A 24,514-nucleotide genomic window follows, 5' to 3' on the forward strand; every position below is an offset into this window, starting at 1 on the left:
ACCTGGACAAGTCACTTAACCCCAACTGCCTCAGCAAAAAAAAAATAAAAATAAAAAAATATTCACAATTTGGAAGTATTCTTTTAAGAAAGAAAACTTTGGATCATTTTTTAAACCACAGTGCATTATAATCTTGTAATCATGCCATATCCTATTCTTTATCCAATATATTATTCACCATTATGGAAAACCATCAACTGGTTAAATTCAAATTTATTTAATCTTCTCATGAAGATAGTATATAATGCATGTTTGTAGTTTGTTCCTAACTCATTCGGAATACTTTTTTGACTTTTTTGATTCCTAATCTTTCATGATGAACTAAAAGTTATTCAGTTGTTTTCATCAATTTCTGCCATCATGTATATCTGTAGTAAATTTTGTGCAGGATACAAAGAAGTATAATTTTTTTCAAGGAGCTTTACATTATGCTTGGACATACATAAACTTAAAAAGTAGAATAGTAACACACCAACACAATATACACATTCTAAAAATATAAAATGAGGAGTTGGAATATATAACTTCTTTGACTCTTTTCTTCTCTATGTCTGTAATATGTAAAATAATTGAAAAATAAAATTAGTATTCTGAATAAGTACCATTAATTAAGAAAAGAGAAATCATTGTAGCCTGGTGAGATCAAGGAAGACCTTCTGCAGAAAGTGAGGTGTGAGCTGGTCCTTCAAAGTTAGAGATAAAAATGGTTTTGGTCATATTCATTTGCTAAGTTTTAAATCACTTCCTCATATGTGGTTTAAAGATTACTTTTATTCAATGCAGTTTTACTCTCTAGAAGAAATAGAGAAATATTCATCTTGAAGGTGAAGAAATTGCAAACTCATTAAATAACTTAGAAAATATAATTGATTTCAGTTTGTAGTATTAATATTTGTCATTTGTGTTATTTTATTATTTTTTCCTCATCTCATAGGCTGAAATAGATCTGTGTAACAATTTGGCCTTAATTTGCCTGGGATTTGTAGTTAACTAAAATTTGAGGTAGAGAAGGAAATTATACCTCAGAGTAAAGATGTAAATTTAGTTGCATTGATTTTCAAAACTGAAAACAGTACCTACCCTGATTTCAAGAACTACTTTCACTTCTTCCTGTGATGTGAATAATGATGAAAGTATAAGTGCCTTTCAAAGTTTAACTGTAGTGAATGATATTTATGCCTGCTTCTACAGTTCAGTTATGATCATTTTCTTTTATCCTTTTGTTTAGTTGTACTTCAAATTAGTCATTGGAATGTTTATTTTAGTTATGTAATTATCTAATGATAATTACTGTTTAATATCATTTTGCAGTGTGGCTTAGTGGTCTGAATTTAGAGCAAGAATTTCTCTTGACTCTATGCTCTAACACTGATGCAAAGTAAACATTTTAAAATGGAGCCACAAATAAGGTGACTGAGGAATGTAATTAGATTATGTAGTTCACAATTGTGTGCTGAATATTATACTGTTTCTTTTGTGTTTTAAATCTGTCAGATTCTACTTTCTGTTCTAAGATCATGGAGACTTAAATAACAGTTGATATAAGTTTATCTTCCATTGCAGTTTTTGTCAGGGAAAACAAAGCAGGATTTATTAAAAATGCTAAGATAATATATGATAACCAAATATGTTGTCACATATGGCCTATTTCTTTGGATTAATCTTTGGTGTAACAAAATTTTAATTTCTGAGCCTCCTGTAGTCTGTAGTTTAGGCCTCAAGGATTTATGTGGTCAGGGGAATATGGAATAAACATATGAAGTCACAGATGGGTCTGTGGTTCTGTAAGTATTCCCAAAATATAATTAGGAAATTTAAGAAAGAGCTTTGGACTCTTGTAGGAATTTTCTTAATAGTAATTACTTTTTCAAAACATAGTATTAGACATCTTAAAATTTAATTAAGTATTGGCTTAAATCCACAATATCTATTTTAGTTTAGCCCAATTGTCAAATATATAACAAAGCCCACTTTCAGACAATTTTAGTAAATTTCCTGAAACATTAAAAAACATTCCACATTTCAGTGGGAAGTGCTTATATAACTGTAAATAAACATTCCATTAACTGCTAACTTAGGACTGGTATACTAGAAAAGAATGGATTGAAGTTAGGAATCAGAAGATAATTATGCATAATTTATCTCACAGCATTGTGTGGATCACATAAAATAACATGGGAAAAGGGCTTTGAAAAACATAATTAATAATCGTGATGGAACTTATTTAATCCCTCCTTGGCTATTGTGCCAAATTTTTTGGCACAATTTTTTCCATTGCCCATAAAACCTAGAAAAATTGTTTGTTTTCATTAAAGATTGACTTATATCAGCTTTGTTTGTCTCCAGTCAAGGAAAGGTTAACCTGTAAAGTCACTAAAATAATCAAATACATGAATGCTACCAAGTCATAGTGCTGTTTTCCATCTTAAGAAATTATAGATGGAAAGCTTTCCATTTCAAAACTGTACAGATGTATTCATGTTATATACACAGACGTCGGCTATACATTTTATTTTCTATACTATACTCTTTTCTCCTTTAAGCCTTTTGTTGTGGCCACTATGTTCCTGGCTCAAGGGATTTAAAACTATTGTTCACCTACTCATGTAGCTATTGAGCAATAGAAACTACTTCAGAACTCTTTGAAAGCTGTTTCCAAAGCTCACTTTTCCCTGATATCCACAGGTGCTAGAGAGTTAAGCCTCTGCATTTCCAGGCACTACTACTACTAGGCCACATTTTAACTTCTTAGTAAAGAAATATATGAATTCTACGTATTTTTTTATGTTCCATAGAATTCAATTCGCCACAATCTCTCTCTGAATCGTTATTTCATCAAAGTACCACGTTCCCAGGAAGAACCAGGCAAAGGCTCATTCTGGAGGATAGACCCTGCCTCTGAAAGCAAATTAATAGAGCAGGCTTTTAGGAAAAGAAGGCCTAGGGGAGTACCTTGCTTTAGAACCCCTCTGGGACCGCTCTCTTCTAGGTAAGGACAAAAAGATGAACAAAAAGACCTCACTTAATTGTTAGTAATTACTTTTTTTTTTTTTTTTTTTTTTTTTTTTTTTTTTTTTTTGGCTGAGGCAATTGGGGTTAAGTGACTTGCCCAGGGTCACACAGCTAGGACGTGTTAAGTGTCTGAGACCAGATTTGAACTCAGGTCCTCCTGACTTCAGAGCTGGTGCTCTATCCACTGTGCCACCTAGCTGCCCTCTAGTAATTACTTTCAATGTAATTAAATTTCCTTTTAGAAGTAAAGGAAACACCAAATGCATTTATGACTAAATGTTGGGAAGGGGATTCAAAAAGAAAATGGGTAAAAATGTTAGATGGACATGATATCTCTAGTGGCCAGTCTTTATGTAAGTTTTAGTCTCAATTAAAATTACAAGTAATGATTAATCCACTTCATTAAATTTGTTTTTCATTTCACTTTGTTAGTGTTTATTTGTAAGATATAAATTTCAGCAACAGAAGTAATTAAAATTGTTAGGTTATAAAAGCATCTTTTAAGTTAATCTTTAAACTCTATACATGGTTAATTCATAGTTTTATTTTGACTGTCAATTGAAAATGTATACTTTTTTTTTTTTTTACTTCATTGATATATACTTTGCTTTTTTAAAATGGAAGGAAATGACCAAGATTTAAATCTTAAGGCCCCTCTGTACTACTACTGGCCACCTATTGTCTTACTGTATTAGTTAGAGCTGCTCATAATGATTCTTTCTTTTTAGAGCAAGCAGCTAATACTGTTCCATGGACCACTTGGCCTGCACTGAGTATGGAGGAGAAATGCCACCCGACATCAAAATGGTCTCTTTTATAGACTTTATCCAGTCTCCTTCTGAATCTACATCTAAGTTAACAAAGGTTCCATAGAAAATAAGAATTACTAGAATCTTTTAGTTGGTTGGCAGAAGACAAATGATGGCCCCTTCGCAAAGTATACATATTGCAAGTTAAAAGACTGAGGCAGTTCTTGAGTGCTTTAAATTACTTAAAACTACTAGATGCTTTTTTCATTCTTTTTTTGTTGTTGTTGTTGTTGTTGTTGTTGTTGTTGTTGTTGTTTTTGTTGAAAATACAGAAGTGCTCCAGCTTCTCCTAATCATTCTGGAGTGTTGTCTGCTCACTCCAGTGGAGTACAAACCCCTGAGAGTTTATCAAGGGAAGGTTCTCCAGTTCCTATGGATCCTGAGTCTAGTGCTATACAACCTAAACTAGCAGTAATACAGGAAGCTCGGTTTGCCCAGAGTGCACCAGGTAAGAAATATGAAAGATATGTGCCAAATATTTTTGGAAAAATACTTGTTAGAGCAACAATCATCATGTTCAGATGATTGAATCCTCATCTCATAGAAACATTTTGTGGATGTCATCAAACATATAATATCTCTTTTTTTTTTTGGGGGGGGGGAGCAAGGCAATTGGAATTAAGTGACTTGCCCAGGGTCACACAGCTAGGAAGTGTTAGTGTCTGAAGATAAATTTGAACTCAGGTCCTACTGACTGCAGAGCTGGTGCTCTATCCACTGTGCCATCTAGCTGTCATAAAGTAAAGTTATACTAAGACTTAGTAAACCTAATTTTTGATAATCAATGCTTATATATGACTTCATAGGCCTTTTTAAAACCATTATCAGTGTTTGAGTCACGATAACCATGCTTCTCAATCTGTATTTGTTTAGGGACTATGAATGGATATTTGTCTTTTCTGCTCTGACAAATAAACCTCACAATTATCCATCAGGTATCCATGCAAAATAATTTTTTGCATGTAATTGCAAACATCTCACATAATTTGGGAAAAACAAAGCATTTCAAAAAGTGCTAAAGGCTTTTACTAAACTGTTGTAAACCAAAAGGACCACATAAGGTTCTCTAAAGTCCCCCAGAATATCTAAGCTATTCATTGTGATTGTATTGATTCAAAGGTCTTGGAAATCAGTTGTGTTATTGATGACTATGAAGAAGGATTATCTTTTGGAGATGGTATTGGTGAGCATCGAAGTAGCCAAAAGGTTTAAAAAAACTGGCTAATTATATATCTGAATTATCATCTTTATTCAACCAAATTTTCTTCATAGAATCATAAATTAGTTTCCTGTTAATGTTTGAAATATGCAGTTTTGAGGAATCAATATATTTCTAAATTGTTGGTCTATTGAAAATTAAATATTGTAATTCTGATTTCCAAATTTTTAAATGTTCCATCACAATTGCTAAAATGATTTAGTGGTTGGCATTTAACCAGGAGAGTTTCTGCCTCTCTCCTTTAGTGATTTAAGTCAATGTATTGTTTTCTTGTGTTATTAGTAAAAATTAAAACAGATAAGATTGGCAGACACTACAATCATGTTGCTTACATTTCCCTGTTAATTCTGTTTTGCTTGCAGTTGCAAGAGATTATTCATCTGAATTGAGTATGACTCTCAATTCTGTTCTAAATTTTCAGGTATCTAGTCTATTATTTACTTTCTCTTTGTCATAGAAAAAGAAAATTAGGAATACTATAAAACTAAGCAATGCATATAGAGAGCAAAATCAATATTTTAGTATAGAAATTAACTTTCCCCTTCACTTGTGGTAGATTAATTAGAAGTGGTAACTGTAACTATTGCATATTAGGAATCAAGGTGGTTTCTTATATTTTTTAAAAAAAATTAAAACTTTAAAGTATATGTTTTAGATGAGGGGAAACATACTTAATAAAAATGGAATTACATATGTTGATCTTATCAGGTTCACCTTTATCTAGCCAACCAGTTTTAATTACTGTACAACGGCAGCTACCACAAACTATTAAACCAGTCACCTACACTGTTACAACACCTGTGACCACCTCAACATCCCAGCAACCTATGGTACAGACAGTTCATGTTGTTCATCAGATACCAGCTGTATCAGTCACAAATGTGTCAGGATTAGCTCCAGCAAACACTTATACTGTAGCTGGACAAGCAGTGGTCGCGCAAGCTGCAGTGGTTACTCAGTCCAAGATAGAACCTCAAGAAAATGGAGACCACAGAGAAGCAAAAGGTGAGTAATAAAAGAAGTAATATTTAGAAAACCTTTCAAGTTTTGGGGAATGAATGAAACAGGAAGCTTTGCTAAAACTAAACATGTTATGACTTGAATTTTCTCTTAATATAACCTAGTTTTAAAGTAATTATCTATCATCTAATGCATGTGCTATTTGAAAGTTGTGATTTTTTTTGAACTTTCAGTTAATGTTGATTGTTTTCTTTCAGTTAAAGTAGAACCTATTCCTGCTATTAGCCACACTACAATAGGAGCTGCTAGTCGGATCATTCAAACATCGCAGACCACTCCTTTACAGACAGTTACCATAGTGCAACAGGCATCTCTAGGTCAACACCAGCTACCAATAAAAACTGTAACACAAAATGGGACACATGTAGTACCAGTCACTACTGCAATCCAGGGACAGGTCAGCACTGGTAAGAAATCACCAAAAAATGTTTAATTTAGCTCTAAATATGTAATGGGAAAGGGGGGCAGGGAGAAGGGCTTGATAAAAAGTATTAAGGAAAATTGCTTTCTAGAAATCATGAATTTTGAGTCTCAATTCTTGTGCTTAAATTAATTTTAAATTAAATTAATTTAATTAAATTGTTCTTCTAAGACAATATTCACATTTTTCATACCATGGAAGAGGTTTTTGTGATTTGGCCTTATATATGGTTTTGTTTCTTTCAGAATTATATCCCATGAGAAATTCTAATACTTTTTGATTACTAAAAATATTACCCATTTTTTGAAAATTTGTGTTCCAGCTTTCAAGACAAAATATAATTTCTGAAAAATCTCTATACTTCCTGAATTCATTTGATCTGTAAAGCAGTATTAATGGCAGGAATATTGAACAGTAATTTACCCAAAAGATGGATGTATTTATCTCATATAAAATAATTTCCTACAAGTCTTGTGTACTCTATATGAAATTTTGTGAACAAAATGCAAAACACATTGTTTCCAGGGTACACAAATAAATTAAACACAATACTCAATAAATTTAATTTAGTACTGTGCTTAAGTTTATTTTTAATACTGTGTTTATAACACTGACTTTAGAGGGGATGGGACAAAAAAGGAGAAGATAATATTCTATTAAATACGAAACTTAACATGAGACAAGCCTCAGACTAATAGTTTGAAATAATGAAAATGCTAATCACTCATATATTGGATTATTTGCTGTCTAAAGGAGGGGATGAAGGAAGGAAGGGAGGGAGAAAAAATTGGAACACAAGGTTTTGCAAAGGTGAAAAAAGAGAATGTTAAAAACTATCTTTGTATATATTTTGAAAATAAAAAGCTATTTAAATTTTTTTTAAAAAGGAGAAAGAAAACTAGTTAACTAACACTTAGATTTTTTGATCAAACCTTTTAACAATTTTATACTGGATTCTTGATTCTTTGGATCATGAAGTCAGTTTGGGGCTACTTTTTGATCTCCAGCCTGAATGATCTCTTTACCTTAATTTACCTGCTTTACCCTGTTAAGTAACATTGATAGACTGAAAACCATTGTGTACTATAAAACTGTTAACAATAGGTAGGGAAATAAAAAAACATTTAAGAACTGAAGCACAAACTTACCCAAGAAGGTAATGTTAAATGTTAAAGAAAGAAGCCAAAAGCAGAAGCATCAAGCCAGGAACTATAAGAGAAATGAAACCCTAATAAATTTGCTTGCTCCTCCTTACATAACTTCATAATCTGCTGCTCCCCAGCAGTAACTTCTTGAGTTTCTGACCACTGTTTATTTAACCAACAAATATTTTCGTGCTTGTCATGGGTAAGACACTCTTACCGGGTTGCCATGAAGTATATCCCTCCCAGAGTTCTTTCCTCGCTCCCTCTCCAAGGCCAAAGAACCCAACAACAAAAAATCATTTGCCTTAGAAACCTTTTCATGTAGATTAATTCATAAAAGACCATAGATTTATTTATAAATTATAGGTGTAGAATGAATTAGTCTAGTGCTCTCTTATAAATGAGGAACCTAAGGCCCAGAGAGGTTAGATGACCAGCCCAAGATCACATAGGCAAGAAACCACCATTGTTTTCACTTTATTAATTCTGTGAAAAGTCTTTGCCTTAAATTACAGGCTAACTCAGACCTAATTACAATCTTTCTTTTAATAAGAACTAAGGTAATGTGTGAAAAGTCATGGGAAATAGGAATTGGTTTGGTTGGGGTTTTGGGGTGGGGTTTGTTTGTTTTTATATTTTGAGATCAGGAGTCCAGACTTATAATTTCATTGTTGCAGAATAGGACTTATAAATCTTTTTTTAACTTGTGACCTCTTTTCATCTGAGAAATTTTAACATAACTCCAAGTACACAGATATATAAAATATATAAATCAAACATTTACTTATAGTAAATTATAATTTTACTACCTCCACATTCAGTTATATGACCCCATATGGGATGATATTAAAAAAAAACCCACAAGCTAGGGACTTGAGGATTCTTGGTGAGGCAATTTTCTCTACGGATGTGTTGAGGTTCTCAGCCCCAACTCCCAAGTGAAACGGGCTTTACGTGACCAGCACTGCCTGTCCACTTGAATAGCAAAGATTGGCAAGAGCCAGGGTGGTGAGACTCTGATTTATTACAAAGACTGTAAGTACTTTTATTTCCTCAATGCTGCTTCTAGTTCCTATGTCATATATAAGCACATAATTCTTTATAGGAAGCTATGCATAGATATAGTGTGCATTCCTTTCCTAATAGGGATATGGTCATTGTTCTCTCCTCCAAGGTCTGATACGCTTCTCCTCGGAACTGCCACATTGCTTCTTCAGGTGGGACATCTTCCTCCCAACACCATCTTGTTCACCCTTACAAGGCTACCCTCAGTTTACCTGAGCCGTGCCCTATGTGATGTCCAAGGCTGGCGGGGGGTTGGCAAGTCCTCTTACACCAAAGCAGATGGGAAAAACTTAACTTGCCCAGGATCATATATGCCAGTGTCTGTCAGAGGGAAGACTTGAAGACTTTTAGATTCTTCTGGATGGCTTTTTTTCTAGTGCTGTGCTGCCACCTTGTGAATGCCTCCTATATTCTACATTAAAAATGAAAATAGTCTCATGACTAGTATGAATATCAATATGAATATCTTTTTGATGAGAACTATATTTTATCAGAGTTGGGAATTTATGGTAAAGAAAAGTACTCCTCTAATTAGCATTTTTCTAATCAGAAATTTTAGTCTTAGATGCCTAAAAAGGTTAATGACTTTTCCAGGATTGCCCTATTAGTATACGTCAGAGGCAGGATTTTACCAAATGCTAAGGCATTTATCACTCCTGTCTCCTACATTAAATTGTCACTATATTAACAACTCTAATTCTATCTTACACAAGGCAGGCCAGGTTATCCTTACCATTGCCAGTAGTCTGCAACTTGTTGACATAAAACCTTAAGATATAAACAAGGAGAGCAACCTAATAAACAAAACTCCATTTGCACAGAAATTGCAAGTTTTAAATTATTCTAGTATTCAGGAAGAGACTTATTCCCTACATGCCAGAGAGTAATGTTAATATATCATATTTAACTTCTGGGTTATTTTCCTCTCTGAATTAACTATAACTATATTAATTATACATATATATAATATAATACTATATATATATATATATAATAAACTATAACTAAAATTAGCCAAAACCAAACTTCTTTTCCCCCCCAATATCTTCTCTTCTTCTGACTTTACTGTTTTGACACCATCATCTTGGAGACTTCTCTCCACCTAATCACCAATCACATCAAATCAGCCTTCTAATTTACTAATTATATCTATCTTTTCCTCTCTTAATTGTCCCCACCCTAATAAAGGCTTGCCAAGTCTTATTACAATAACTACCTATCTCTGTTTCTATTTGCAACTTTAACATTTATCAAACTAATTCTCATACTTTGATATGGCTTCCCCTAATTTCTAGGTCTTTTTTCCTTCTAAGTAAAATTTGAATTTCTTGTTTACTTTGTGTTTAGGCTCTACACAATTTGGTCCCACCATAACCCACTATGATGTCTCATCATATTTTTTCCTTCCTTTCAAGGCACTGTTTGGGACAATTTCTCCCCTCAAAAATATGTCCTGATTTTTTCTTCTTTTCTTCTAAATTGTTGGACATTTCTAACAATTTATTCTATTACTTCAAATTTGAACATTAGATGTCAATCATCTTCCAGCACTTTTGACAACACTGTTAAACTGCCTATCCACCATTTAAAAAGATATCTTTGAACTCAGGTAGCTTTCATTTTACATGTATTCATAACTAAATCTTGCCAATCATACTATTACACTAATCAGTCCTTGGTCCTATAGCTCTGTAATCAAAACAGATTTTAGTCAATTTGTTTTTGAACCACTTAAAGCCTCTTTCCTTCATTATTGGCATCCCAGCCTAGAGACACTCTGATTTAGTAATCACTGTGTTACTCTAGAGTAGATTGATGTTGCTAACCTCCATGGAACAATCAGATTTATTTAATGAATTATAGGCCCTAGTCATTGTATGATGTCAAATGCTCTTGGAAGGTTTTATAAAAATAATGTAGAGAAGATACTGCTTATTGGTTTATCCCTTGTTGCAATGTATAACCCTGCAAAAGCAGAAATCAAATGCAAAATTTAATCTTAATATTCTGATGTTATGCCAATAAACTATAATGGATATTTAATATCCAAAATTGATATAAAGATATATTTTAATCATGATCCACTTACTATGACATCAGAGATTCATTCTGTAAGTATTAATTGTGTATTACGTTTAAAATTCTGACATAGAAATATGGCAAAGGCTGCTTGCAAGTAATTTATAATCTTGTTAGAGAAGCAGAACTAGCATGAATGAAACAAAGAAAAAAATTCAAGAAATTAGGTAATTAATTTTTCTATAACTTAGTCCTACTCGTGTTATGGAACTGACCATACGTTTTCAGAGGCTATGCCAATAAGTCAATATCTGCTAGATCAATAGCACAGGAATTTTTAATTAGGTAACCTGATCAATGTCAGAAAATTCAAAGGGATAGATGAAGTAAATGTAGGGCAGAATCAGGTGTGGGGGGGTTGGGGAATTCAATGCCTGGTTTTATGTAGCCCTATCTCCACTGATCCTAATACCAGGTTAACCTCTGGGCTCTCCTAGTTTCTCATAGGTATGGATTGTATTCCTCTTCAGATATTATACCACCTCCTTTTTTCCCTTCTTCTCCCTGAATACCCAGGTTATCTGATTTTAATAAATCAGTAGAATAAGTATTTACTCCTTTATCATTATACCGATTTGTTTTGTCATCTAATTATATTGCTTTCATATACAATAATATTGATTTACAGGCTTGAATATAGGGTTAGGGTCTATACTCAAGATGTCTTGAGGGCAGTGGAATCAGCAAAGACTGTAAGTGACATAAAAGGAGGAATCTCCCAAGAAAACATTAGCGTTGTTAGTTTGCATAGTAAACTCCATCATATTAGTAGTAGTCAGTATTCGCAGCAAAAGTATTATTCCCAAGCATTTTGTTCTTTCCTTTTTGGGTAAATTTAAAAATGATATCAGAAATAGGGATGGAAAGACTGCATGTTGATTTTGAATTTGCCTAGTTAATTATTTGCCAATTACATTTTCATTTGGTTAGGTTGTACTGCAGAAATGCTGCCTGCCAGTGAAAAATTGTGTCCAGTTTATGAAAACTTAGTTCAACCTCAACAATTTTTTATCAAGGGAAAAGCAAATTTATTCAAAACTGTTATTCTAAAACTTCTTTTTTTAATGTCCTTTTATTGTTACACTATTTATTAATAAATACTTGCCCTTCATTTTAGTATGGGTGGCAACAATGAAAAGAGGTGCAATGAAAAGAACCCTGAATTTGGGGGCAAAGGGATCTTGATTAATGTACCAATTCTTTTTTCTTACTACCTATCATTAAATGCCTCTGAACCATAGTGGCAGGACTATTTAGGATCAGATGAGCCCAAAAGAAAGTTAAAATGTAAAACATTTTATTTAAGTGAAAATTACTATGTAAAAACAAGCTACTAAAGACAAGTTTTCTCATTATCATATATGGAATAATTATTAAAAATACGTTTGTGTTTGGGGTAAGGGTACCTTGTGGGTAGATCATAAGATTTATACCTAGAATGAACCATTTCTACCTGTCTCACCATAAATCTGTATTTATTGTATTTTTCCATCTGGAATGGAAGTTCTTTTAAGAACAAGGACATTTTCATTTTTCATCTTTGTATCCTGTTTTACTAGATTTACTACAAATGACTGTCTTAGCTTCCTAAATATTCTTATATCTCATATCTCTGGTTTTTCATGAAGCTGTTTTTTTCTGGTTCTCTTATTCTCAGTCACATTTATAGGAACATCATTTGTGTGCCCTCAACAATAAATATTTATTAATCTATTATGATATGGCAGGCATTTTGCTAGATTCTAGGGATAAAAAAAATTTTGGAAACTGTGCATATATAAATATATACAAATCAGTAATCGGATAACTAACAGGAATATCCCAGTAACACTTAGTAATACCAGAAAAAATCTAGGTGCAGAAAGTAGTGCTTGAACTACTTTGAATTGATTTTTGAATTCCAGGATTGAAATCAGAACTCCAAAAAGCAAAGATGAGGAACGAGTATATTCCAGGGATGAGAGATAACTTAAACAAAGTTATCATGACATTAATAAAGTACATTATATGAATATCAATAACATTTTGTTATAACTATTTCATTTGTCTTTTTGATGAAAACTATATTTGTGATATATGTGAAAAACAGCAAAACCAGTACGGTGGGAACATGTTTATATTTGATCATGGAAGTAACAGGGAGACAATGGAAATTATAGAATAGGATATAACATGCAACTACACTTTATGAAGATCAATTTGGCAGCTATTTGAAAGTGATTGAATGAAAAACTTAGCAGACTCTTACCCAGGTTTTCTTGGTGCCATCCTTAATTCCTGTGTATCCAAACAACTGCCAAATCCTATCTCTGGCACAGGAGTTCACTTTCTGAGAAAATATTTATTGGGATAGTGTTTTATATGACCCAGGCCTTTCATTTGAAGTATTCATTTGAAGTAATGACATTATATGTACTAGTTTCCCTAATTAAGCAAGTGATAAAAAAGCATTGGTTATTTAGTGATGTGTGATTATTCTAATTCCTTAATCTCTCTACAGCTGCTACAAGTCCTTTACATATGTTGGCAACTCATGCATCAGCATCAGCATCACTGCCAACCAAACGTCAGAATGGTGACCAATCAGAGCATCCTGAACTGAAACGTATCAAAACAGAGGATGACGAAAGTATAGTCATCGCAGTGAATGTGGACACACCATCTTCAGCAGTGAGGGAAAAAAGCATCCAAAACTAAAAGCTCTGATTTCTTTTCATATTTAAAAAAAATTTTTTTTTAAATCAACTCTGTGGTGCCAAAAGGAGACATTTAAATTTAATATCTAAATGTTGGAACACGTTCTCACCCAGTGGATATATGGGCCCTGTGAACAGACTTCAATATTCAGCACTGAAAAACAAAAATGAAAACACAGGTGGCCTTAAAACTCAGTAATTTAAAAACAAAAATCAAACTAAAAAACTCAGAAATCTTCTAAAGTCTCTGACATCCCCTCCCTACTGAATGATATCTCTTGTTGCAGAGTTGGGGAGAGCTACAGCTTTTAAACTTAAATAATAAAAAACAAACACTTGATTATTTTAAAGACTGAGTATCTCAGTGTAACGACAGCATGATAAGCGCTTAGTGTAAACTGTTTTAAATGATTGTATATTCCTTAAAGGGAACAGAGGCAAGGAGCCATTTCCTCCGTCTTGGCAGCTAGCCTTTTCATAATGACCTAGCCAGTGCAGTTGTTGATAGATATGCAGTATATTTTGTTGTTTGTGTGGAATTTTTGAAGTGTACTTTCATTTCGCATAAGGTCTTTTGGCATTTCAAATCACTCCATTTAAACTGTGGAATCTTTGGAATCACAATACTTTTCATGTGAAATTTAGTTTTGTTATAAAACTCATGCAACACAAAAAAAGATTTTTTTTTAAATTGATGAAATGATTTCCTTATATCTGTCCTGTTAATGTTCAGATGAAACTACTTTATAAATCTGCAAATTTTATATATTTTAGCAATTGCCTGATAAATTTAATCTAATTTTATCAAAATGTATTGTTGGATCAAAATGCTTCTTTGGGCTTGCATGTAACAGATTAGAAATTCCAGTGTAAGTGAACCATTAACTGATGTAAAGAACTGCTATGATTTTGACCAGAGCTGCACTTAACCTTTTTTTTTTTTTTTTTTTTTTTTTTTTGCTACTTTTGGCTGTTTGTTACTTTGTGTTGACTTTGATTGTCCCTGGCATATTTTTCCAGTCTAAGTAAAACAAGTCTCAGTATCTGTGTATGTTTAAAATAACAGAACTACTCTGCTTCATTTAGAAAAAAAGATACAATCTTTTATCACAGGGTTCTTTTAAAGAAAATATTTTTGTCAAAGGTATATTTCAATATTTTTTAAGCTTAAATATTCAGCATTAGAAGAAATTAATCTGACCCATATGTCGGTAAAACTGTTAATATTTTAATTATCCTTAATTACCAAATGTCCTATGCCCTCTTTTTTGGTATCTCCATTAAAGTAGTTGCTGTGATTTTTGAGCAGACGCTACCTTATAAAAAGGTATTTTATATATATATATACGTATATATATACACGTATACATATATACATATTTAAACATGTTCTATAGTTGAGCATTAAAACTATCTTGCTAATTCTCTAATTTACAGCAGGAGATTCCACTTTATCATTCTGAATTCAAAACTAAGGCTGAATTTTCCTCCCTAAAAGATTTGATTATTTGGGGAAAGGAAGAAAAGGTCAGTGTGAGTGATAAAGAAAGATGAATTCTCATACCTCAGCCCACATGCCTTCCAAAAGGAAAAAGTTCATGGATCTCTTGGCATTTGGTGCCTTAGAGTTGATTACTGTGGGAGCAGAAGATGAGACTTTGGCCTTAATTTTGAATTTTTGATTTATTTCTGTAATCATCATATCTATTTAAATGTAGTTACTTCAAATATTTAATTATCTTTTTTTAAAAGGGGGGAAAAACCTTGTATTTTCCTGATGGACTAAAACGGCTCAGAATGGTTATTTAGGCAGTTTTGGAAACTCATTATTTACCTGAAGACCAAATATGATAAATCTGTACTAAGTATCATGTCAATCCACAATATGGGGCTGTCACAATGTTACTGGAGATATACATATTAAAAATTATGAAAAATTACTGAATACTAGCTGAATTTATAACTCAGCCATTTAAATAATAATAATAAAAATGAAATCCAGCATATCAATGAGGCTTTTTTGTGTAACAAGCAGAAAAATATGTTAAGTAAAAGCCAGAAAAGATATTGGGTTTAAGATTTGTTTCTACACTTTTGTGTAGTATTCTGCTTCTTCAAAGTTCTTTGTGGAATACTATGCTATGTTGGTTCATTTCTTATTTATCTTCTTTCACCTTAATAGTCATTTGAATATAGATTTCCATAGCTGAGTCCATGTGTAATGTCCAACCACATTAGAATGTCATTCTGGGAAAAGGCTTAGTAGTACCCATAGCATTGAACTGGTAGAACCAAATACCTATTTAATCATACCAAAAATAAAGGCAGAAGGAAAACATGAGAATTTGGAATATCTAGGAAGATAAATTTGAAAGAATCAGCTTGCTTAGGATAACCTTTGGGCAGTTGCATTTTGGAAAGATTTTAATCATTTGAACTCTGTATGTTCTAGAAATATATTTCTAGAACATACCCTGAGATTTGTAGCTATGCAAACCATCTAAAACCACAGCTTCCTAGCAGAGAACCACGGGTTAGGTTTATGCATCTTTGAATTTATCTTGACAGATAACACCTCACAACTATGCCTAAGCCTAAAGTGCAGAACTGCTATGTGACTAGAATGCTTCTTTTAGGATATACCTTAAAGGATTTTAGAATTTCTATACCAATAAAGGGGGTAGAGGGGAGGGGGGAAGAGATGTTATTTTAAGAAATTTCTAAATCTGGAACCTATTGAGATCCTGGATAACTTAGAATCAGCCGGAGTCAGGATAAGCAAAAGTCTTTATTCTTGATCTTTTGGGGTCTCTGTCAGAGGATTAGATGTAGGAATCTCCACACCTCCTTCATCTCTCTCCACTGCAGCTCATTTTTCAAATGTGGGGATTCCCCGTGCTTAAATGATTAGCTTTGTAAGAAAAGTAGAATAAAACCATAGACTAGCAAGCAGCCACTTTATCCCATTTTAGATCCTGTTCACTCTGTTAATCTATTAAATTGGATTGTAAAATAGTCAAGGTTTAATACTTGTTTCTTCTAGATGATCATCTAGAAGATTATATGACCAATAATCTTTGAAAGAGATTCTCAAAATGTTTTATCTCATCTTCTAGTCCCACAAAATGCAATCTTGTAATGTTCTTCTCTAAAGTGTAATGTACTCTGGGAGCAGGTTTCTTTGGGGGCTTTAGGCAGCCTTCGTTTCAATTCGGAGTTAAAGTCAAAATTCTTTAATGTTTCCTTTTAAGTCTTATCTCCTTCCTTGAGCCTGCTTTCTTAGAGGCCTATCTCTCTCCTTGGTTCCTGCTGCTAGTCCTTTGCCTCTGCCAGCTTCAGCCTCTAGCTCCCTCCAAATCTCCAGCCAGCACAAAGGTGGAATATGGAATGAAATCTGACTCTGCCTCTGAGAGTGGGCTTCTATGTGCTTGTCCTTTATTGGGATCTTCCTTATATGCTCTCTTAAAGGTGTGAGTCTTGTAGAACTCTAATAAGTACTAAATACATCTAGAGAACTGTTTAGCACCCTGCTAAACCATTGCCTTTATTAATTCCACTGGCTGCTAAGTAAGAATTCTAACAACCTCACACTTCAGGAAATGCTATTTTATGTGCCACTAAAGCAAATTCTTAGTTTTAACAAATATGTCATAGTCAATTTTCAATTAGCCAAATGTAACTTATATACCATATATGTTGAATTTCAGGATTACTCTATCCTGTTACCTAGCAAGATTCTGAGCTACCTCAGTATTTATAAATTTCATTTTAACATAATCCTGAGCCTGTAATTTTTGAAGGCAACTATGCTAAGAAATTTAATTCCCTGTTAATATGGTTGTTATAATTGTAATATGACAGAATATAGTATATACTGGCCCATAGCTACTGGCTAAGGAGTTGGGAATTGAATTACAAGAACAGTAGATGGCACATTTTGCCATTTTAATCTTACATGGATTATTAATGCAGTTTTGGTGAACAGAAAACATAAAGATAGTAATTACCCTGTTTAGAGGGAAGACCATACAAGTTTTGTATTCATTTCTGAATACTATAGTTGGGGAAAGTGGAGCAGCAGGGAGGAAAAAAGTACTAAGTGTGTTAGATGCTGTGCCCACTATTAGCCCCCCCCCACAAAATATTCAGTCCAGAAGGTAGTTGAAAAAGATGGGGAATTAGAATTGAGAAGCACTCGTTTTATACTGATTAATTCTATGTAAATCCTTATCATTTTAAATAATAAATCTATAAAGCTGAGATTGAATCTTTGTAGGACTACCAGGATTTTAATCAGCACCAACTAAATAGCTTGAATAACTTTATGGAAGCCAATTTATACTCAAAAAAACTTTTCTATATATGCACGCATTTTCAGAAGTGAACTTCAGTATTCCTAAAGTGGTTCAGATCTGTAGTGCATAATAAGTAAGCTAAAATGGTGATTGTTCAACTATCCTTGGCTGCCTTGTCAGGATTGTATAAAAAGGCACAGTACAGAAACTAGTTTGTCAAAGTAATGAATTAAAATTTTTTTGAACAGATGAAGTTATTAATTCTGTACTGTATGATTCAAAGATAAGATTTTGTACTGAAGCTTTTTGGTATCTAATAGCATTGTCCAAATACTTAGCCCTACTAGCCATGTTGATCCTAGTGTTTTAGTGTCAGTTTAGTGTCACATCATCTAAACATATTTGTGTCCAAAAGTGTTTTGTCTTTTTTTTTTCCTGGCAAAAGAGAGGTTGGGCTCAACAGTCTGACCTTATTATGATATCCCTGACTTAATAGTACAATCTATGACCTTATATGCTGATAAAAGACTGCAAGTTAAGATTGCAGTTAAGAAAAAAAGCTTCAGGGAAGATCATTAATATAATTACCAATCTATAATTTGTCAGGATAAGTACTTATTCCTTTTGTTGATGCGTATCACAACCTGTTCAACTTGGTTTTCTTAGGTGGCTGTGGCAAAAAAAAAAAATTTTAGATTTTATTATCCAAGACTCTTAGATGTAGATTGCCTGGGAAATTAATGTGTAATAATCCTAACGATTTAATATGAAAAAAGAGGGCCTAAAATGATATTGTAAAGGGGTGACTTGTATGCACTAGTTATAAATATGAATTAATGACAAGCATAGGGATAAGAAAGGAACCTTTCAAGATTCTGTCAGTTTATCATTGCTTTGGTCTTAAAAGGTTTCACTGTGCTATTTAACAGCCCTTATTGTACTCACTAATTTTTCTAAGTTATCTAGTGATTACAAATTTTATTTAACAGTAGCCTAAGCTCAATGTTATTTATTACTTTCATCATATGATGCACTCCTATCTAAATCAATGTTCATATTAACAGCAATAAAGTATACCATAACATGGATCACTAGTGATCCCTAATCAACAATACTAAGTAGGAAATAGCTTAGCACCTTCCTTTTGATCAAGTGAGGAACTTGAAATCTTCTCTACTCCACACCCTCATTTTTTTTTTTCGTATAGTAAAATTATTGTGCTATGGAAAAATGAACATCAATAGCAAAACCATTCCTGTAATCATGGCAAAGTGGCCTTGACCTAGAACTCTAGGAAAACCACAAATGTCCCAAAGTTCAAACTTAAGAGTGATGCAGTTCTAAGGAAGAAGAAAGATCTGAGTTGTTCTTACTAAGTAGGTATTGGAAATATCTCCATTCCTTCAGTATCCTTCAGTATTCTTTTAACTATATTTCAGTTGTGTAAAAGAGAGGTCACTTAGTATTTGCTTTCAGGGGAAGGGACTACTATAAATTATCTATTATTTTCAGCATATAAATTAAAAATTGGTGGATAGCACTGAGCTAGGTGCTCGGAGACTTAGAAAGTTTAATACATAGCTTCTGCCTTGATGAAGTGTATCTTAGATGATTATAACAAAACTAATGGTGAAATGAATAGTTAAACTAATAAAATGAATCCAACCATTCCATTATAGAGTGACCACTTTTATTTTTCCTTTTAAGAATCAGTGCACTGTAAAATACTAGATTAGGCATCAGAAGCAGCTACTTTACTCTATGACCTTGGACAAGTAATTTTACCTCCCATCATCTCAATTTGCATGACCTCTAAAAAGTAAGGGATTATCTTAGATCTAAGTTTTCATTTTATTTATTATTAAGACAAGACTATAAATATAAATGTTCTATTTGACATCTAACTAATTTTACCAACTACAGGCAGAGGCTAGATGGTGAAGAATTCTCTCAGCACTCCATTAAATAAGATTCTGGAGTAGAAGAGGAAAATAAAAGTCGTGGTGAAACATTATTCTAGATTTAGACAATTTAGGAGATTAGCAGGAAAAGTCTGTGATACTTGGATGGGGACTGACCTGGAGCACCACTGCAGCAGCAGCAGCATCACTAGTGATCCTTGAAGATGCTGGTAATAAAAGCAATTTTAAGAGCAGCCTAGAGTCAATAAGGGGGTCAGGTATGTGGTCAGGAAGAGATTTCAGACAGTCCCAAGCTCACATTGGATTATACTTCATTAATCATTCATACACACTTAATAGTTACAGGGTGGAGAAAAGCATAAGCATTAGTGAACACAAAAGAATGGGTCACATTTCTCCCCGGATCATATGATCTTGGAAGCACTGAAAAATTTACATACTCTGCAAAGAAACTGAAGAAATAGGCTGGAAATATTAACAAACAAAAACAACAAAAAGAACTTGATCATAAAAAGCCACTGGTGAAGGAAGATTAAAACACACTTGAAAAAAAGTACAAACACTTCAAAGGGAAAAAGTGCAAATCAGAAATCCAAGACGACTTCTCAGAATAACCTAAAGTAAGAGATTAAAGTGGTAGAGTCAAAAATGTGAAAAGAGTCAAAAATGTGAAAAAAAAGGTCAATAAAAAAAAAAATTACTGAAAATAACACCTTACAAAACAACAGAATTTGTCGATGGCCAAAAGCGGGGAGAGGGAAGAAGTGCACAAAAATTCATTGAAAAATAAAAACAAATCCTTAAAAAGCAGAATTGGCCAAATGGAAAAGGTATAAATGCTCATTGAAGAAAATAATTCTGCAAATATTAGAATTGAGCAAGTGATTCTAATGATTCCATGAGACATCAAGAAACAATAGTCTAAAGAATGAAAAAAATTTAGAAGAACTTCTTAAATAGCTCATTGGAGAAACAATTGACTGTAATGTGATAAAATTATATTATAAAGGCCCTTTTAGACAAAGATTAAAAATTAATTCTAAAGAATGGATGGGCCAAAGAACCATGTTAAAAATCAATAATTTCCTTAAAGATCATAAATAATAGCAATGAGACAACACACCAAATTTTGGAAATGCAGCTAAAGAAATTTGTATCTCAACATTTTTAGCAATAAAAATAGATCAGCTAACTGAGCATACAGCTGAAAAAAAAAGGTGGGGGGGAACCAAGAAATAAAAATTCTCAGATTAAATACCCAACTAGAAACCCTGAAAAGCAAAGAAGAGATAAGCAATACTGAAAGAAAGAAAAATGCACTAAATTAATAAAGCACGGATTTGATTAATTTTTTTAAAGAAAAAAAAGTCTTTAAATGATTTGGTTTTTAAAAGAAAATCAATAGTACCAATATTGTGGAAAAAAATGAAAATTATTAGCAGCTATTTTGCTTAACTTTATGCTAATAAAACTGACACTTTAAATAAAATGCAATGGATGTTTGTTTCAAAAATACAAATTGCCAGATTAACAGAAAGAGAAGTTTTAAATAATCCTATCTTAGACAAAGGAACTGAATAAATTATACATGAACTCTCAAAGGAAAAAACTCAGTACATAACATAAACAAATTCTACCAAACATTTAAAAAACAATTCCAACTCTACAGAAATTGAAAAAAACAGGTAAAGGAGTACAAATTCCTTCTATAACCTGAATATATAGTTTTGATACTTACATCAAGAAATCAAAAAAAAAAAAAAAAAAAAATAAGACCAATTTCCTTAATGTTGAAGTATATATTTTGAATAAAATATTAGCAACTAGCAATATGTCACAAAGGTCATGTACTATGACTAAGCTGATTTTATTTGGACAGTTTATTTTATTAATAAGGCCAATGGATTATTTTTTTAAATGGCCATTTGGCTATCTTTTAGACTACGGACAATCACTTTATGAAAGGTTTCTTGGGACTCGTGAAGTATGATTGTGAAAGGAAAAATGGATGATGACAAATAAATCAAAAGGGAGCAAGCTCTTGATAACATTGATAAGAGGACTTCCCTCTTTGACTAGTATATCTTACAGATGCAAAGGATAAAGTAGATGTCTCTCTTTCTCTAGAAACATCAGATGCAGTCCTTTGGCTCTAGTCTGTTCTTTTCCCAGCTCACTTGTAGAAATTTCCTACAAAACTGATCTCAAAACAAACTTCCAAGTTATTTAACTCAAACCATAAGGAATCTTTTATTAGATCCAGGAATTCACAATTTTACCTATCACTTATCTACAAACAAGAAATCAGAAGTCAATATTATACCACCTATATCTACAAAGAAATCAGAAGCTATCAGAATAAACAAAATTTGTCTCAAAATTTTGATAAGTATTATGTCTAAAACCAAGAGCCAGCAGTAACCATAATGGGGAAAAGTTGAAAGGCTATGCAATAAGATCAATAGTAAAGCAAGGATGTGGCCATTATTGTTCAGTGCACAAAAAATCCCACTCTATAGCAGTAAGACAAAAATTAAAAGCATAAGAAAAGGAAAAAAAAAACCTAAATTTCCACAAATATATGACTTACTTAAACTAAAGAGACTCAAAAACTAATTGAATCAACAGCTTCAGCAAAGTTACCAAATAAAATAAACCCATACAAATCATCAGCATTTCTTTATATTATCAACAACATCCTGGAGGAAGACATAGAAATTCCATTTAAAACAAAGGGTACTTTTTTTTTTCCCCTGAGGCAATTGGGGTTGACTTGCCCAGGGCCACACAGCTAGAAAGTGTTAAATGTCTGAGACCAGATTTGAACTCCCAGTTCTCCTTACTTCAGGGCTGGTGCTCTATCCACTGTGCCACCAAGCTGCCCCCTAAAGGGCACTTTTTTATATTTGGCAGTCTTACCTGCCAAGGCATGAAAAACTATATGAGAACAATTACAAAACAGTATACAAATAAAGACATCAAAATAATTGAAAATATATTACCTATGTATAGGCTAACCCAATGTTATAAAAATGACACTAATACCTAAATTTACTTAAACATTACCATACCAATCAAACTACCAAAGGATTACTTCATATAACTATAAAATCCAACAGGAACCAGTTTAAAAAGTCTTAAGATTGAAATGTTATCTTCTTATAGAGAGCTAATAAACTCAGATTGCAAATGTAAGCATTATTTTTTTGTTTTCTGTCCTTTCCCCCCACCCTTTTTTCTTTCTAATATGTCTCATGTAGAAATTTGCTTTTGTTTGCCTAACCACATGTATAATATATTTTGTTTTTCTGGCCTTTTCAAACAGTGGGATTTGGGGAATTTGGAGGAAAATAATTCAGATGAGAAAAGTTACATGACTTGCATATAGATCCCACAGCTATAAAGAGTTTGGAGAAGGATTTGTACATGGGTATTCCTGATTTTGTCTACTACTCTACCCACTATGCTAACTAGCTAATTTTTAGTGTTTTTATATCATCTTGGGGAAGATGTGGAACTGATGCCTATATAACTTGGAAAACCAAGTTGCTTAAAGTCAAGAACAGTGCAGCCAATAGAAACCAGTTTTCCCTTGGAAAGGGATAAAGCAGGAAATATAGTTAAGATCTTCTTTCTGTTAAATTGAAAATCTTCAGGATGTATATTTAATAAATAGCTTCTTGATCTTTCTTCAATCTTAGTACATGTTGTCTACTTAGAATATAGATTAATTTCGTACTCTAGCAGAAAACATACTAGGAAGTTTCATGAATCAGCCAGAACCTCACATTTTTTCTATAGTGACTTTAAAAACCTTCTGACATCCTATCTAACTACTCTTAAAACTTACTTTTCTTGACATATCATTTCATTAGGTATGCATCTGGAGCCAACATATATACAGGGCATTAGTACCCTGATTTTCCTGATGTGCTTTGGGATTCGATTCTATTCCAGCTTGTTCTTCCTTTTTTGAAACTCAGTTGGAGATGTTAACCCAAATATTATTTTTCTTTTCAAGGGTAGGGGAGACATAAAACCTTTTTTAATCATATATATATATATATATATATATATATATATATATATATATATATATATATATATATATATATATATATATATAATCTTTACTATTCTCATTTTACAAGTAAGGTGATATCTGTGTTCATGATGCTTAGCAGAAGAAAATATTCCATCTGAAGTTGGGATTTTGTTTATAAGAATTCGTAAATAATCCATAGTTGTTTTTGTTTTTTAATATAAAAAGCAGATCTACAATCCAAAACTGCTTTCCTTGTCTAAAGGAAGTTTAGCCAACTGGCCCTCATTTTCTGTATGAAAGCAACTTTATGAATTACAAGCAGAATATCCAAAGAGATATAAGTCCTTTTTATCCCCAATGTTACAGTCATAAAACACATCTGTAAATACCCAGAAATCACAATTAACTCCAATCGCATTTGAGACACTCTTTCCTTTCATCAATTTTGTAAGACAGTAACTGGGCAAGAACTGTAACTCATTGCTTCCATTTTCTCCATCTGTAAAATAGAGATGCTAATAACACCTACATTCCATGGTTACTGTCAGAATAAAATGAGAATATTTGTAAAATGCCCTGCAAACCTCTATAAATGTCAGCTTTTATTGCTTTTTAAAAGGTGAGCATCCCAGATTTTTTCATTTATGAATGAATAAATTCTTTTAAAGAAGACTGCTTCAAAGACAGTTACTTCAGTAAGGTTCCTGCCATTGTTGAAAAATTCCAGTGTTTCTATGGAAATAACCTTAACACTTTGGGGTACACTACTTTGAATAGTCTCAGCAG

At 32.7% G+C, this 24,514-nt stretch overlaps 2 protein-coding genes and 1 long non-coding RNA gene across 8 annotated transcripts in view; 1 reads left to right on the forward strand and 2 right to left on the reverse strand.

The window, feature by feature from the left end:
• The window catches only part of FOXK2 (forkhead box K2), a 97,451-nt gene extending 74,505 nt beyond the window's left edge, over positions 1–22,946 (forward strand). For 2 of the 4 annotated variants that reach the window (XM_074312006.1, XM_074312008.1), the window contains 5 exons: positions 2,796–2,989; positions 4,094–4,269; positions 5,749–6,045; positions 6,258–6,467; positions 13,271–22,946. In XM_074312006.1, coding sequence (XP_074168107.1) covers positions 2,796–2,989; positions 4,094–4,269; positions 5,749–6,045; positions 6,258–6,467; positions 13,271–13,467 — 1,074 coding nt within the window. In that variant the 3' untranslated portion in view covers positions 13,468–22,946. Of the gene's footprint in view, positions 1–2,795; positions 2,990–4,093; positions 4,270–5,748; positions 6,046–6,257; positions 6,468–8,800; positions 8,844–13,270 lie in introns of all 4 variants that reach the window. The other 2 variants (XM_074312007.1, XM_074312009.1) reach the window with 2 other exon arrangements.
• WDR45B (WD repeat domain 45B) overlaps positions 1–24,514 on the reverse strand; it is a 157,327-nt gene that overhangs the window by 35,103 nt on the left and 97,710 nt on the right. The window lies entirely within an intron of this gene.
• LOC141566883 (uncharacterized) lies at positions 908–13,271 on the reverse strand. Its single transcript, XR_012489401.1, has 2 exons — positions 8,363–13,271; positions 908–8,329 (listed from the first exon to the last, which is right to left on the reverse strand). It is a non-coding gene; the product is annotated as an uncharacterized LOC141566883 (long non-coding RNA).

This window comes from Sminthopsis crassicaudata, chromosome 4 (assembly GCF_048593235.1).
Source record: "Sminthopsis crassicaudata isolate SCR6 chromosome 4, ASM4859323v1, whole genome shotgun sequence".
In the NCBI taxonomy this organism is placed as follows: Eukaryota; Metazoa; Chordata; class Mammalia; order Dasyuromorphia; family Dasyuridae; genus Sminthopsis; species Sminthopsis crassicaudata.